This window comes from Nyctereutes procyonoides, unplaced genomic scaffold (assembly GCF_905146905.1).
Source record: "Nyctereutes procyonoides isolate TBG_1078 unplaced genomic scaffold, NYPRO_anot_genome, whole genome shotgun sequence".
NCBI classification, from domain to species: domain Eukaryota; kingdom Metazoa; phylum Chordata; class Mammalia; order Carnivora; family Canidae; genus Nyctereutes; species Nyctereutes procyonoides.
The window spans coordinates 26,299,286-26,312,001 of NW_026575049.1; the positions used below are offsets into that span (position 1 = coordinate 26,299,286).

A 12,716-nucleotide genomic window follows, 5' to 3' on the forward strand; every position below is an offset into this window, starting at 1 on the left:
GCCAGGAGGGGCTGGTGGGGAGCAGCCGGGCAGAGGGCTGGGCGGTCTGGCAGGGGACACGTGCCCTACCGCCCCCAGAAACACAGGCCCAGCAGGCCTCCCTGTTCTCTGCTTCCCGCACGTCTGGCAAGCCCAACTCAAAGCCAAGGACTCTGGGAAGCACCCGGGAAGGAATGCTTCCCCTGGCCCCCAACACCTCCAGCAGGTGCTTCCGTTACACTGTAAATGTTTCCCTGCATTAGCCTTTCTCGAGGGACCTGAGCTCCTGGAGGGTGAGGACATGGCTGACCCCCTCTGGGTCCCTCCGGCCCAACCTGGGGGCTGGGACCTGAAGGGATGGGCCTCCCCGCTCCTGTGGAATGTGGCTGATGGGCAGGTGAGTGACAAACTTTTGGAGAGGCTGGCCCAGAGCCAGGAGCCCCAAGCGGGGGTTGGGAGAGGGTCCCAGGTGAAGCCTGGAGCTACCTTCAGCGTCATCTCGCCTACAAAGATGGCTGTGAAGATGTAGTTCGACACAGTGAGGAAGATGCGTTCCTGAAAAAAAGAGAGCTACCATGGGTCCAGGGGCTCCCAGAGCTGCCCTGCCACCTGGTCAGCCTCTTGCCTTCAGCCAAGGAGCACCCTGCTGCTACTGCACAGTCTCAGGTGGCATCCCCCTTTCCAGAAGCAAGCTCCTACCCCACCTCCCTCCGTGATGCTTGGTGTTGAGCCTGGCGGAGCTCTCTCAACCCCGGAGCCCTCTCAACCCTGGAGCCTGGCACAAATATCCCAGTGCAGGCCCTGGTGGCCTGCCTGCTGCCCCGTCCCTTGCCCTGCCCAAAGGCTGCAGCCACTCACAGTGCTGCCAGCCTCGATCTGGGGCCTCTCCAGGGCGATGGTGATGCAGTTGAGAAAGATGAAGGCCAGGACCACATAGTCGAAGAGCTTGTGGGCAATGATGGTCTGACACAGGACTCGGAACCTGCACGGGGTGGGCAGGGCACCACCTGAGTGTCAGTTTGCCCTGTTCCCCGGCCAAGAAAAAGGCACAGGGCCCAGGCACACATGGAGACTAGGATGGCCTAAAGGAGCTGACATCTCTCTTCTCTGGCCACACTACAGGTGGTGGCTTCGTATCTGCTTGGGGGCCCACTTGGAGCTGCCTCCCCTGAGCACACGGCAGAAACTGGCACCACAGGATAAAGGGCATCGACCTTGCCCTGGCACTCAAGGCCTTCCAAACACTGGTTCAGATAGATCTCTGAGCCCTAACCTCCAGCCACTCAGACACACTGCCCAATACCCTCAGCTTCTGCCCCCGGGGCCTTCCCTCAGGTTGCTCCCTCTACCTGGACCAGTCTCCACCTCTTCACAACCCTGCCTCACCTACTGGAATGCCATCTGCCTCCCAAACCCAGTACAAAGACCTCGTCCTCCAGGAGGCCTACTGTTGTGAGCACCCCTCCAGTTGTGAGCACCCCAGGCTACTTGAGGATTTGTCCAACCTGGCGCCAGCACAGGAATGGCCTAGACTAGAGAAGGGAAGGGCCCAGCAAGGGCCCGCCAGTGAACACCTAGATCCTCCCCCTCCCCTGCAGACCCGCCACCAATAGTCTTGCCTGGCTTGGCAGGAATCTCTCCCTCCCAGACATGCCAACCCCCTGCTCTAACCCCCTGCTCTAACCTCACACCAAGCCCGGCCTTGCCCACCTGTTCTCGGGGGAGAAGAGGTAGACAGACCAGTCCTCGCGGACCTCGCACCAGTCAGGCTTGTAGACGTCGATCATCTTGCGGACGCGGAAGCACAGGGTCTGGCAGGGTGAGGATGGAGTGCGGCGGGGTCAGCGCTGCGCAGGGCTGCCCATCGCCGCCCACCCCAGCCGTATACCAGACTGGGGTCACTGGACGACCTGTGAACTCTCCAGCGAGACCAGAACCCTCACCCAGGGCTGGCGGGGGGAGGGGGGGCTTCTCTACGAGGGGTGCGGGGTGCGGGGGAGTCTGCCTGGGCTGGTTGTGCCAGCCCCGCCCCTGCTCGCGGTCCCGCGCTAGCCCCGCCCCCGGGCCCCGCCCCCACTCACGTAGTCGATCTCCTCCTCGTCCTCCCCGCGATCCCGACGGTCATCCATCTTGGTAAAGACGTCCTTGGCGATGCTGGGCATCCTGCCATTGCAGTCCTCGTGCCCGGGGGCCGGGCCCACCGCCCTCCAGGCCGCCCGGGGGTGGGCGCCCACGGCGGGCACCAGCTCGGCCAGGTCCATCGAGTCTCTGGTGTCGAGGGACAGCGTCCGGCGGTGGTGGCGGTGCCGGTGCGCCGCGTGGGGGCCGTGGTGCACGTGGTGGGCGTGCGGAGCATGCGGCGGCGCGGCCCGCGGCGGCCCCTCGTCCCTGGCGCCCTCGCAGGCCCGGGGGCCGCCACCGCGCTCCGCCGACAGCAGGGACTCGTGCTCGGCCGACAGCGGCTTGTGCTTGAGGCTGTTCCAGCTGGAGCGGCGGCTGGCCCAGGCCCCGCTGCGGCCCCACGGTCCGTAGTAGGAGCTCCGGGAGCTGGACTGGAAGGAAGCCACCGCACACGCTGCCCGCTGCTGTGACGGAGGCAGCCTAGCCTGCACACCCGCTGCACGGCCACCCGCCTGCCTAGGGGGTGCACAGGAGGCTGGGCTCCAGGGCTCCTCTCCCCGCCCAGCTCTCCTCCATGCACAGCCTCTAGGGTGTGCTTACATCTCCTCCTGCCGCCTCACTTCCCTTGCGGAAGCTGCAGCAGGTTAGGGTGCTCTTCCCATTTTACAGGTAAGCAAAAACGGTTCAGAGAGGACTGTCACTTGCTCGTGATCACACAGCTTGAAAGTGGCAGAGGCCAGATTTGAGCTCTGGTATGCCTGACCCCAAAGTACGGCTCTTTACCCTATGCATTGTGGCCAAGATAAAAACCCAGTTCTCCAAGCCCCACCTTGGGCTCCCTGCTCAAGAGGGAGTCTGCTTCTCCCTCTCCCTCTGCCCCTCCCCCTGCTTGTGATTTCACTGGCCCATGTGCTCTCTCTCTCATAGAGATAAATTTAAAAAAACATTTTTTAATTCTCCATACCAGACTTACTTGCACTACACATACATACACTCATTCATTCTTTGTTGCCAGGTCCTACTCTGGCGCTGGGAACCCAGGAGTATAACAGACATGGTCCCTGCCCGGTACTAGCTGGAGAGTCTGGTCCCCCAAACCTGGGTATCAGTTTGAGGCTGAACTGACAGGCACTTCTCTCCAGGGGCCCTCACCATACATCCCAGCAGGGAGCACCCATCCAGAGCACCCCACAAGGACTTACCAGGGAGCGCTGGTCATAGCTCATCCTGCCCAGTGACATGACACTGCTCTTGCGGGAGCCCAGGGCCACCAGGACGGGGTCTGGCTGCAGCGAGAGGCGGGGGGCAGGTGCTGCAGCTCCGGCAGGGCCCAGATGTCCACCCAGCGGGAGATTGGGGTCCAGGTGCCCATTGGGGGTCATGGGGATTGGGCAGAGCTTGGGATCTGGAGGGGTGAGATGGAGACAGAAGGAGGGGCAAACAAAAACAACTAGAGCAAAAGAATTCATAAGACAAAGAAACAAGGATGGGAACAGAAATAGTCTTTCTGGGGAGAAATAGGTATTCCTCCACCTTCCCATTAGACCCCACATCACATGCCTCTCCACCCTTCCGGGAGAGCTCTCAGCTTGCCTATTTTTTTTTTTAATTAAATTCTTTACTTTAGTTCAGTTTAGTTAACATACAAGCGTGTATTAGTTTCAGGTGTACAGTACGGTGACTCCACAATCCTATACATTGTTACTCAGAGCTCATCACATCAGCTTTCTCTTTGGATGAGTGGATCCCCTGCCTGTTGCGTTCAGGGCCAGCCCCTAGCTTCACCCAGCATGGGAACCTCACTCCTGGGCCCACTTCAGAAAGCAAGGCGAAGATGGTCCGGCCCAGTTACCAAGGTAGACACTGGCCCTGGGCAGGGCAGACCTGTTCCAAGCTGCCGCATGGTGCCAACAGGACCAGAACCCAGGTGTCCTGAGGTCCGAGGCTCTTCCCAACAGGCCACACAGTTGGAGGGGTGTGAACTGCAGCTCCCCCTGTGGCTAGAATTCAGAGGGCTGGAAAGTCACTGACCTCTTTGGGGCCTTTGCCTGTTTCCTTCCATTGTAAACCAACCACAGAGAGTTAGTAGTCACGGAGCCTGGGCCCGAGGGGAAGCCTGATGCTGTGCCCTCTGCCCACCTGGATCTCTGGGGAAGGGTCCTGGCCCTGGTCCTGATGATGGTAGGGACCTCTTTACCTCCACTGCCATCCAGGCCCTCCTGAAGCTTGTCAAAATCTTCCATGTTGGATGAGCTCTGGTCCTCGTCCGAGTAGGAGCGATTGGCATCACCCTGGGAGACCATTCCTCTTGTTGGAATGCAGGTTGGCTCAGCCCTCCCCTCCCTCCCGAATTGTTTAATGGGTGTTTCACCCCCATTTTACAGGTAGGGAAACTGAGGCTCAGAAAAGGAAAGCGAGAAGCTAACGAGGACCTTGGCCATAAACCCACATCTGCCTGACTGCAAGGATCCCCTAAGTCTCAGAGAATGGAGGATGCAGGATCTACGTCTTAGGGGCTTTAGAATTTCAGAAATGGAGAGACCTAGTCCTACACTCCTGGGGGAGAGGCAGGGATTGGAGATGCAGTCTTTATTTGCATGCTTCCTGCGATAGGAAGCTCACCACCTAATTGGCAACCCTTCCTTGGGAACTTGTGACCTGCTAGATGTTTGAGTTGAAATCCTCCTCCACCCAGTCCCCTCCCCCAGTCTGGTACAGGCCCCACGGGGGTGCTTCCTCTGCCTAGGCTGCAGTCACCTCTGCCTGGAAGCCCTCCACCAGGATGGCCACCAAGAGGTTGAAGAGCACATAGTTGCCGAAGGTCATGAGGGCGACAAAATAGAGGGAGGCCCAGGGAGAGGTGGAGGCCATGCCATTGTAGAGGACAACGTTCCAGTCCTCCTGGGTGAGAATCTGTGAGGGAAGGGGGAACAGAGGTCAATCCTGGAGTATCCCTAGGCCCCAGCCCGGCCCAAGGGCAGATGGAATCCACTGAGTGGCAGAGCTACAGGCATGCTGCGGCCCATGCACACCTATAGCATCTCCTTACACATGTTTGGGGACACCCAGGGACCTTGTACTACACTGACCCACCTGGCACAGCCTTCGCCCCTCGCTCACACACATGGCTCTGCCCGCTGGTCCCAGCCTGGGCACAACCCACACTCCTGCTCTGACTCTCTCTGCACCGTTGGGTGCTCCTTCCTGGCTGTTCCCTCAGCCCCAGCCTCTACACACACTTTCTGCTTGTCCCTCCCCTCGCCCCCACCCTTCCTTAAGCCCACCCTTCCTCCTTCTGCCCCCCACCCCCCGCACCGTGTGACAGCCCTTGGCGTGCACACTCATTCAATCAAGTCTAGGTTATATGTGAATAAATAGTCTCGGAGGAGAATCCCAAGGTGCCCAAGTCTTGGGGTGGGAGTGGAGGGGCAGGGATGGGCACCATGCGGTCACTCCAGCTCCCAGAGCAAGTGCAATGCCAGCCTGACCCTGTACCTGGACCTGTCTGCTGGAGGCTGGAGTGGAGGGGCCTCCCCTCCCTGGCAGGCCATCCCTCTTCTCTGGACTCCCCAAGGGGACACCTCTGAAAGGAAATCCAAGCAGCGGTCCTGGGAGAAACCCCTTCTCCTGACACACATGAACATGTGCTGTCGCTTACCTGGAACACCGTGACGATGGCCCACAGCAGGGAGTCAAAGTTCTTCCTGTCCGGGACAGTGTCTCCTGTGTCTGTACGGAGGCTGAATTTGCAGCCAAAGATGTGCATCCCAAGGATGCTGAGGGAGGAATGGAGGTGGCTCAAGGGGCCTGCCTGCCTTGTTTCATCCTTAGAACCACCCAGTAAGGTGGCAGGGGCCGCACTGGTTCCATTTTACAGAAACGAACCCTGAGGCTCAGAGGGCAGTACTTGCCCGGAGCCATCAGGGATTCACACCCACATCCAGGGTGTTGCCTGGAGAAGCTGGACCAGCCATGCACCCCCAGGCCCCCTCACACATGTGGTCCCCAGGGTGAGCAGGGCTTACCTGAAGATGAAAATGAAGAGCATGAGCAGCATGCAGAAGGTGGCCACGTTGTCCATGGTCTTCATGAGCACCACCAGCTGGCGCCGCAGCGCGGGCATGAAGCGCACCAGCTTCAGCACCCGCAGCAGCCGGAAGGTCCGCAGCACCGACAGGCCGCCGTCCGCCTGCCCCACGATCTCCCAGATGCTGGGAGGGGGCAAGTGGGGGCAGGGAGGAGAGAGGCAGGAGGGTTCAGCAAAGGGGGGTCAGGGAGGATGGAGAGACAGAGAACTTCATTCATTCATTCATCCCATGAACAACATGTTTCATGGGGCACTGCTGCTGCAGGATATGCTGTGAGTCCACGGGCACCTCCCCCCACAAGAAGTCTATGGCTTAAATTCAGGAGGGTCTACCCACTGACCTCTTTTTGAGATTTAAATTGTTTTTTGGTTAGGAACGCAAACAAGCCACAGAGAATTAGCAGTCCCTATGACTTTTTGACCAGTCAAAATTGCGAATGTGTTTCTATAACCGTCGATGTACATATTTCCAAATATTATTTATACTCATCCTTTCTTTGGAGTGATGGTAGTCACAAGACCTGCTGTTACGTCTTGCTATTTAATGCATTAATCTAGAAGACAGTATAGTACCGAATGACAAATTTTTAAATATTTGGTAACTGTGTTTGGATATAATTGAATTCCTTTGTGCTCTTACACACATTGTTTACTGCCGGGGTCAGTGCATTAGATTCCCCTCCTCCCCCACTCAGTTTCTGGGCCCACAGCCTGCTGGGGGCAGAGGCAGCACCTGATGATAACGATGATGCTGTCAAAAATGTTGTAAGGGTTGCGCAGGTAGTCGAAGAGCCCGAAGGCAGCCAGCTTCAGGAGCATCTCTAGGGCGAACATGCTGGTGAAGACCACGTTGCAGATCTCCAGGATGTTGGTCAGCTCCTCAGGCTATGGAGGCATTGGGACAGGGGACAGGGACCCTGTCAGACCAGAGCACATCCGTGGATCCTCTTTGGATGCCCATGGGCTCCAGGCCCCCCAGGGAGGCAGGGAGGCCTGGCTCTGTCACCCTGGCTGTGTGACCTGGCAGTCAGAGTCCTTGCTGGAACACAACAGCCAACGAGAACCGTACAGCTCTGCTGCATCTCTGCTGTCCTAAGAGTCCACTGAGCTGGTGGGAGCCACCAGGCTGACCTTCCACACAGTTGGAAATGATGCTGTTACTGCGCACTGAGGGAGCTTCATGACACCCACTTTACAGATCAGGATACAGTGTGAGAAGCTGACTTATGGTCACATGGCTGGATGCAGAGCAAGGCAAGAAAACAGGCTGGTCGTTGCGGGAAACCTCCTGTTTTCCCCTGCACTTACCACATGCAGGACCTGTTCTCTGAACTTTACAAGCATCATGTCCCTTAATCCCACACAAGAGCCCATTTTGCAGATGAGGAAGCAGGTTCAGGGAAGGCCAGCTCCCTGCCTTCGGCTGTGGAGCAGGGAAGGGGCAGAGCCAGGATCTGAACTCAGGCAGCCTGGCTCCAAGGCTTCTCCCCTTAACCCCTGGCTATGCAGACCCCCTACTGAGCCCTCCCCACGCTCCCATTCCCCAGCAATGGTTGTCTCAGGACTGTGGGTGGCTGGAGATCACTGTGGTCAATGGGACTTCCTTCACACACTTCTCAGTGGAAGACACTAGAGCCCAGAGCGGTCAAGGGTTAAAGTCACCAGCTGGTCAGACGGAGACTGGTACCTCTGGCCAGACAGCCACGCTCTGACTCCAGAACTGATTACCTCCTGGTTTTTAGCCAGCAGGTGACACCTCTACAAATGGAACCATCTGAGTGACACTGGTATATAAAACAGGCCACATTATGGGACATGACTAGGAGACAGGGTTCCAGGGCCACCCCTTCCCCACAGCAGTGTCTTCATTCATAAAACAAGGAGGTGCAATAAGATGATATTCATTCCGGACCTCTCCACTGAGCACCATACAGGGAGGGCTCCAGCCCCTCTCCTCCATGAGCCCTCGGGGACTGTGAGGTGTCTGGTTTCTGCCCACCACCGAGCCAGGTTGCTCCCACCCGAGTCACGGAGAAGGGAAGGCCTGACCACATGCCCGTGCTGAGCTCGACACCCCACAATTGCCGACACCTCCCACCATCTGCGAGGCCGCTGCTGGAGTCTCTGTTTCACAGATAAGGACCCTGAGGCTCAGAGAAGTGAGCTGCCTTGCTCTGAGCCACCCGGCCAGGATGCCACAGAGCCACAGAATCAGACCCCTAACTGCTCTGCGGCAACACATGGAAAGCCCACCAGAACTCATCCACCCGCGCCTCCCTCCGTTCCCACGGTTCACGCATTCCACGGCCTGCGGAGCGTTCACCACGGGCTGGGCGTGTGTACCCAGGGCGGCCGGTGGTGAAAGCAACAAGCCATTGCCCCTGTCCCCAGGAAGCGCGGGCTCTGCTGGCAAAGCCCAACACCCAAGCTGACCAACAGTCGGTTCGTGCTAAACACAGAAAAAAGTTGAGGGTGCTTTAAGGAACAGCGATCCTTCAGTCAGGAGCAGCTGCCTGGAGGAAGTGACATCTCAGCAGAGACCTCAAAGCGGAGAGGGGGAGCCCAGCGACAGGGAGGAGAAGAGAAGGTGTCTAGGCAGAGGGACCAGCCAGAGCAAGAGTGGAGAGGGGGGAGAGATGCCAGCCATCGGCCTCACCCCCACCCCAGCCCAGCCCCTCCACCAGGTGACAGGGCACCGCAGGGGCCTGAGTGTGATTCCATTTGGATTAAAAGGAAAAGAGAGAGGAACATAATAATAATCCAACCGCCCACTTCCGACCAGTGCCTGGGAAATCTAATAAAACTGCCAGCTCCTCTCAAGCCCAGATAAAAGGAGGAGGCCCCATTTCCATCGTAATCACATTTGACTCACAAAATGGGCCGAAAGAGGAGTGGGACCCTGAGAGGGGCCCTTGGTGGGGAGAGGCCGGGGCCCTGCATCCCCGGCTGAGGCAGGGCCCAGATGCAGCTTGGAGCCACCAATTTCCCAGCCCGCCAAAATGATGACAGCAGAGATGGAAAACGTGGCCGCTGACAGTCCTTAATGACGATCACCCGCTCCGGGCCACACAACGCTCCCGCCCGCAACTGATGCGGAGCCACCACTCTCTGGAAAGGTCACCCGCTGGCCCCCGGTGCCCCCCCACTCCCAGCAGCTGTTTCTCTAGTCGAGCGCACACCTGTTAATCTTTCTCTAATGGACCATCCATCACTCCTGCAAGCAATTTTCTGGGAGAGAGAGACAGCGAGCGGGAGACAGGAGAACATGGACTATTCTGTACCGTGAGACTGAGGTGGGAGGGTATGTGAAGATGCACAGGGAGGCCATGAGGGAGATGGACAGACAGACAGACAAATATGGGCGCGGGGAATGAGAGGCAAAGGTGGGGTGTGGAGAGATGAGACAGAGGAAGATAAACACGTGAAAATGTAAGGAAGGACCAAGATCATGACCTTGTGGGAGTACGTGAGGGAGCCAGGAACGTGAGAGGCAGCAGGCAGACAGACCACCAGGCAGAGGCTGCAGAGACCCACCCAGTGGAAGAGGGGGTGACAAGGGGCAGAAAACCACTAGAGGTAGGAGGGTGGAGGGCGGGTAGGGAGGGGCTGCCATCCGGAGGCCCAAGTGGAGGGAGACAGAGGCCCGCTCCTCCTGGCCCGCCAGGCATGGTGGCAGCAGGCTGCCCAGCCTCTGGCCATTTCTGCAGGGATATGAGGTTCCCACCAGGCAGGGGTCCCCAGCTGTGGGCAGAAGCTCTGGAGCCTGGGACTACCCCATGGCAATGAAGGCAGCTGGTGTTAAGTGTCTCCCCTACATCAGTCAGTGCCAAGCACTTTCCATGAATTATCTCATTTAGACCTCAAACGTCACCCTATGGCATCCCCATTTTATAGATGTGGACACTGAGGCTCAGAGGGAAATGACCACCCAAGGCCAAGGCCCAGCAGTGGTGGAATCAGATCTCAATCTGAATCAGAAGAATACTCCCTCTGGCCTGTTCCACTCCCCTGACAGCTTCAGCTTGAGGCTCCAGGTCAATCCAGACCTGTCTCTGCCCTGCTTGCAAGCGTTCTGTGGCCCCCTGCTGCCTTGAGGACAAAGCCTGCCTTAAGACACTTTGTGGAAGGACAGCACCCCCAGCCTCCTGGGCTACCTTCTGCCCTCTGTGCACATCCTCCCTGAGGGCTCATTCCTTTGGAGGATTGCTCCTGGGCACCGTACCTGTCCCTCCTCTGTCTCACTGAGGAACTCCTAGTCACCCTTCAGGATCCATCTCCAGTGCCACTGCCTCTGGGAAGCCTTCTGGGACTGCAGTCCATGTTGGCTCTCCCCACTAAGCCCCCCAGAGCTGGAATGTTGGGCACTACACTAGTCCATCCTCCTCTTCCCAGAGTCATCCCAGACTGGCTGCAGAAGGGAAAATAAAGTTGCTTTGAGCCAATCACTGATCTGGAGGCCTTGAATGCAGTCCCCTGGGAGCAGGGGCCTGTGGACATGCCCCAGCCTGCCCTAGGAGGCTGCCTGCAGCCCTGCCCTGCTGCCCATTCAGCCCAACTCTGTTTCTTGTCATCCCACCCGGTGACCATTCTCCATTTCCAGGACAGGCTGGGGCTGAGAGCAGCCTTGCCCAGCTTGGGAGGAGTCGTGCGCCCAGACAGGGGAGTGTAGAGAGATGGAAAGGCTGCCACAGGAGCAATGCCTCCCCACCCAGGCCTCCCCACTGCCTCCTGTCGGCTTTGTGGAACCTCCACCTCAGCATCCTGGAGCCCTGCTCGGACAATTGCTCACCGTGTCACCGGAACAAGCCTCAGTCTCCCCACCTGCTCAGTGGCTTTAAGACACTCGCCTTGCCTGCCCCATTGGGCTGCCATAGGGATCACAAGGGAAAGAACTGTGCTAACACACGACAGCAGGTGATGATGGAGGAACCTGTACCCTCCCCAAGCCGACCCCACCCACCTGCTTGTCGCATAGCCTTAGTCACAGACCATCCTGGGCCTCCCCTCCTCCCTGGGGCAACTCAAAGGAGCAGACTTCAGCACCATCTAACCCCCAGGGCCATGCCAGGCTCCCTGCCAGGCCCCTACAATGCCTCCCCTCTATGGTCACCACCCCTGCAGAAAAGGAGCTGTGCATGTTCACCCACCTTCCTCTCCTGTTCTTCCCCCACTCTCCCTGGGCCACCTCCCTCTGCAGGCACCACCTCAGACAGGGCTGCTCAGAATAAACCCGGGGGTGGATCCTTTCCCCGCCAAGCCACGTCTGGGAGCCGAGGGGAGTGGAGCAAACATGCCAGCAGGCCCACAGCAGGCCCTGCACGGAGCTCTACAGAACAATGGCTGCCACTCGGGGCTGCTTTAAAAAGAACATTTTTAAAAATTTTCCCTCCTCCTCACTTTTTCTTTAATTAATTTTTCGAGGCTCCAGACAGCAGAGGGTAAACTCAGTCCTAGGGTGGTGATGTGAGGCTCAAACAGAAGATTCAAAAAGAGTTGCAAACTAGTGAGCACCCACTATGTTCCAGGCTTCCTAATTAACCCACCCAGCCACTCTGTGACAAGGGTCTGGGGGTCCCAGGGTGTGGGTGCCCTTTTCACAGATGGAGGTGCTGGCTGAGGGAGGCTAAGGCCCCCTGCACGCCCATCGCAGAACCAGGGAAGGAGCCCATGCAGGAGCGGTAGAGGTGTGTGGGGTGGAGGCCAGGCTGCAGGGCAGGGGGAGAGGCTGGGACCCCGAGAACCCCGACAAACAGGCCTCCGAAAAATAGCCCTGATCTGCAGCGTACGCCAATTTCTATGGTGTAAATACTCCCACCACAGCCAATTTCAAGCCACCAACTGTTTAAAAACAGGCTTTCGAAACTCCTGAGTGTTAGAAAATTGGCTCTCGCCAGCTGGTTCCCACAAGCCCTGGCAGGAACGATGCCCAGTCTCTACTGCAGCAGCACCGTGACAAGCCCCCTTGGTGCCACCCACTCAGAAACCAGAGCCAGCACCCCAACATCACCTGCTTCCCCTATGGGCCCCCCTCCAGGACCGCTGGCCTGACTAGGAAAGGCCCGAAGTCTGAACCCTGGGCAAGGGGGTCCTGGGCTGCCTGTCTCCCCAGCTTTACCCTGCAGAGAGCCCTCCCCGCCAGGCCTCCCCAGAGACCTTTTTAATTAAGCCAGAATGGCTGGCAAACCAGCAGCTCTGAACAGAGTGTCGCTGCAGCCCCAGGGGCCGCATTTAAGTAAATTGAATGGAGCCAGCGCTTGGCAAGCTAATGAAAAGGGAAATGAGAGTGTGGCCCACCGCAGGGCGCAGGGACGGTGCCGAGAGACAGCGGCAGGGATGCAAAGGGGGGGGGCACGTTCTAAACCCTACGGGGGGGGGGGTCAGTCTTGCCACAGAGAGATGTGGGTGCAGATCTGACCCCTCACTGGCTGTGGGACACCCTCCCTAGGCTTCAGGGTCACTAGGGGCCAAATGGGGTGCCCTCACAGGGCTGGGTTACAGGTCAAGGGAGGGAATCCACCCCAGGGCTGGG

At 58.3% G+C, this 12,716-nt stretch overlaps 1 protein-coding gene across 1 annotated transcript in view; it reads right to left on the bottom strand.

Moving 5' to 3' along the window:
* Positions 1-12,716, bottom strand: part of CACNA1I (calcium voltage-gated channel subunit alpha1 I) — a 113,499-nt gene that overhangs the window by 20,768 nt on the left and 80,015 nt on the right. Inside the window, exons 11-20 of the mRNA XM_055328957.1 lie at positions 6,921-7,072; positions 6,126-6,311; positions 5,759-5,876; positions 4,858-5,013; positions 4,298-4,391; positions 3,303-3,505; positions 2,061-2,531; positions 1,690-1,790; positions 838-961; positions 466-534 (exon numbers count right to left, since the gene is read on the bottom strand). Coding sequence (XP_055184932.1) covers positions 466-534; positions 838-961; positions 1,690-1,790; positions 2,061-2,531; positions 3,303-3,505; positions 4,298-4,391; positions 4,858-5,013; positions 5,759-5,876; positions 6,126-6,311; positions 6,921-7,072 — 1,674 coding nt within the window. The remainder of the gene's footprint in view (positions 1-465; positions 535-837; positions 962-1,689; positions 1,791-2,060; positions 2,532-3,302; positions 3,506-4,297; positions 4,392-4,857; positions 5,014-5,758; positions 5,877-6,125; positions 6,312-6,920; positions 7,073-12,716) is intronic.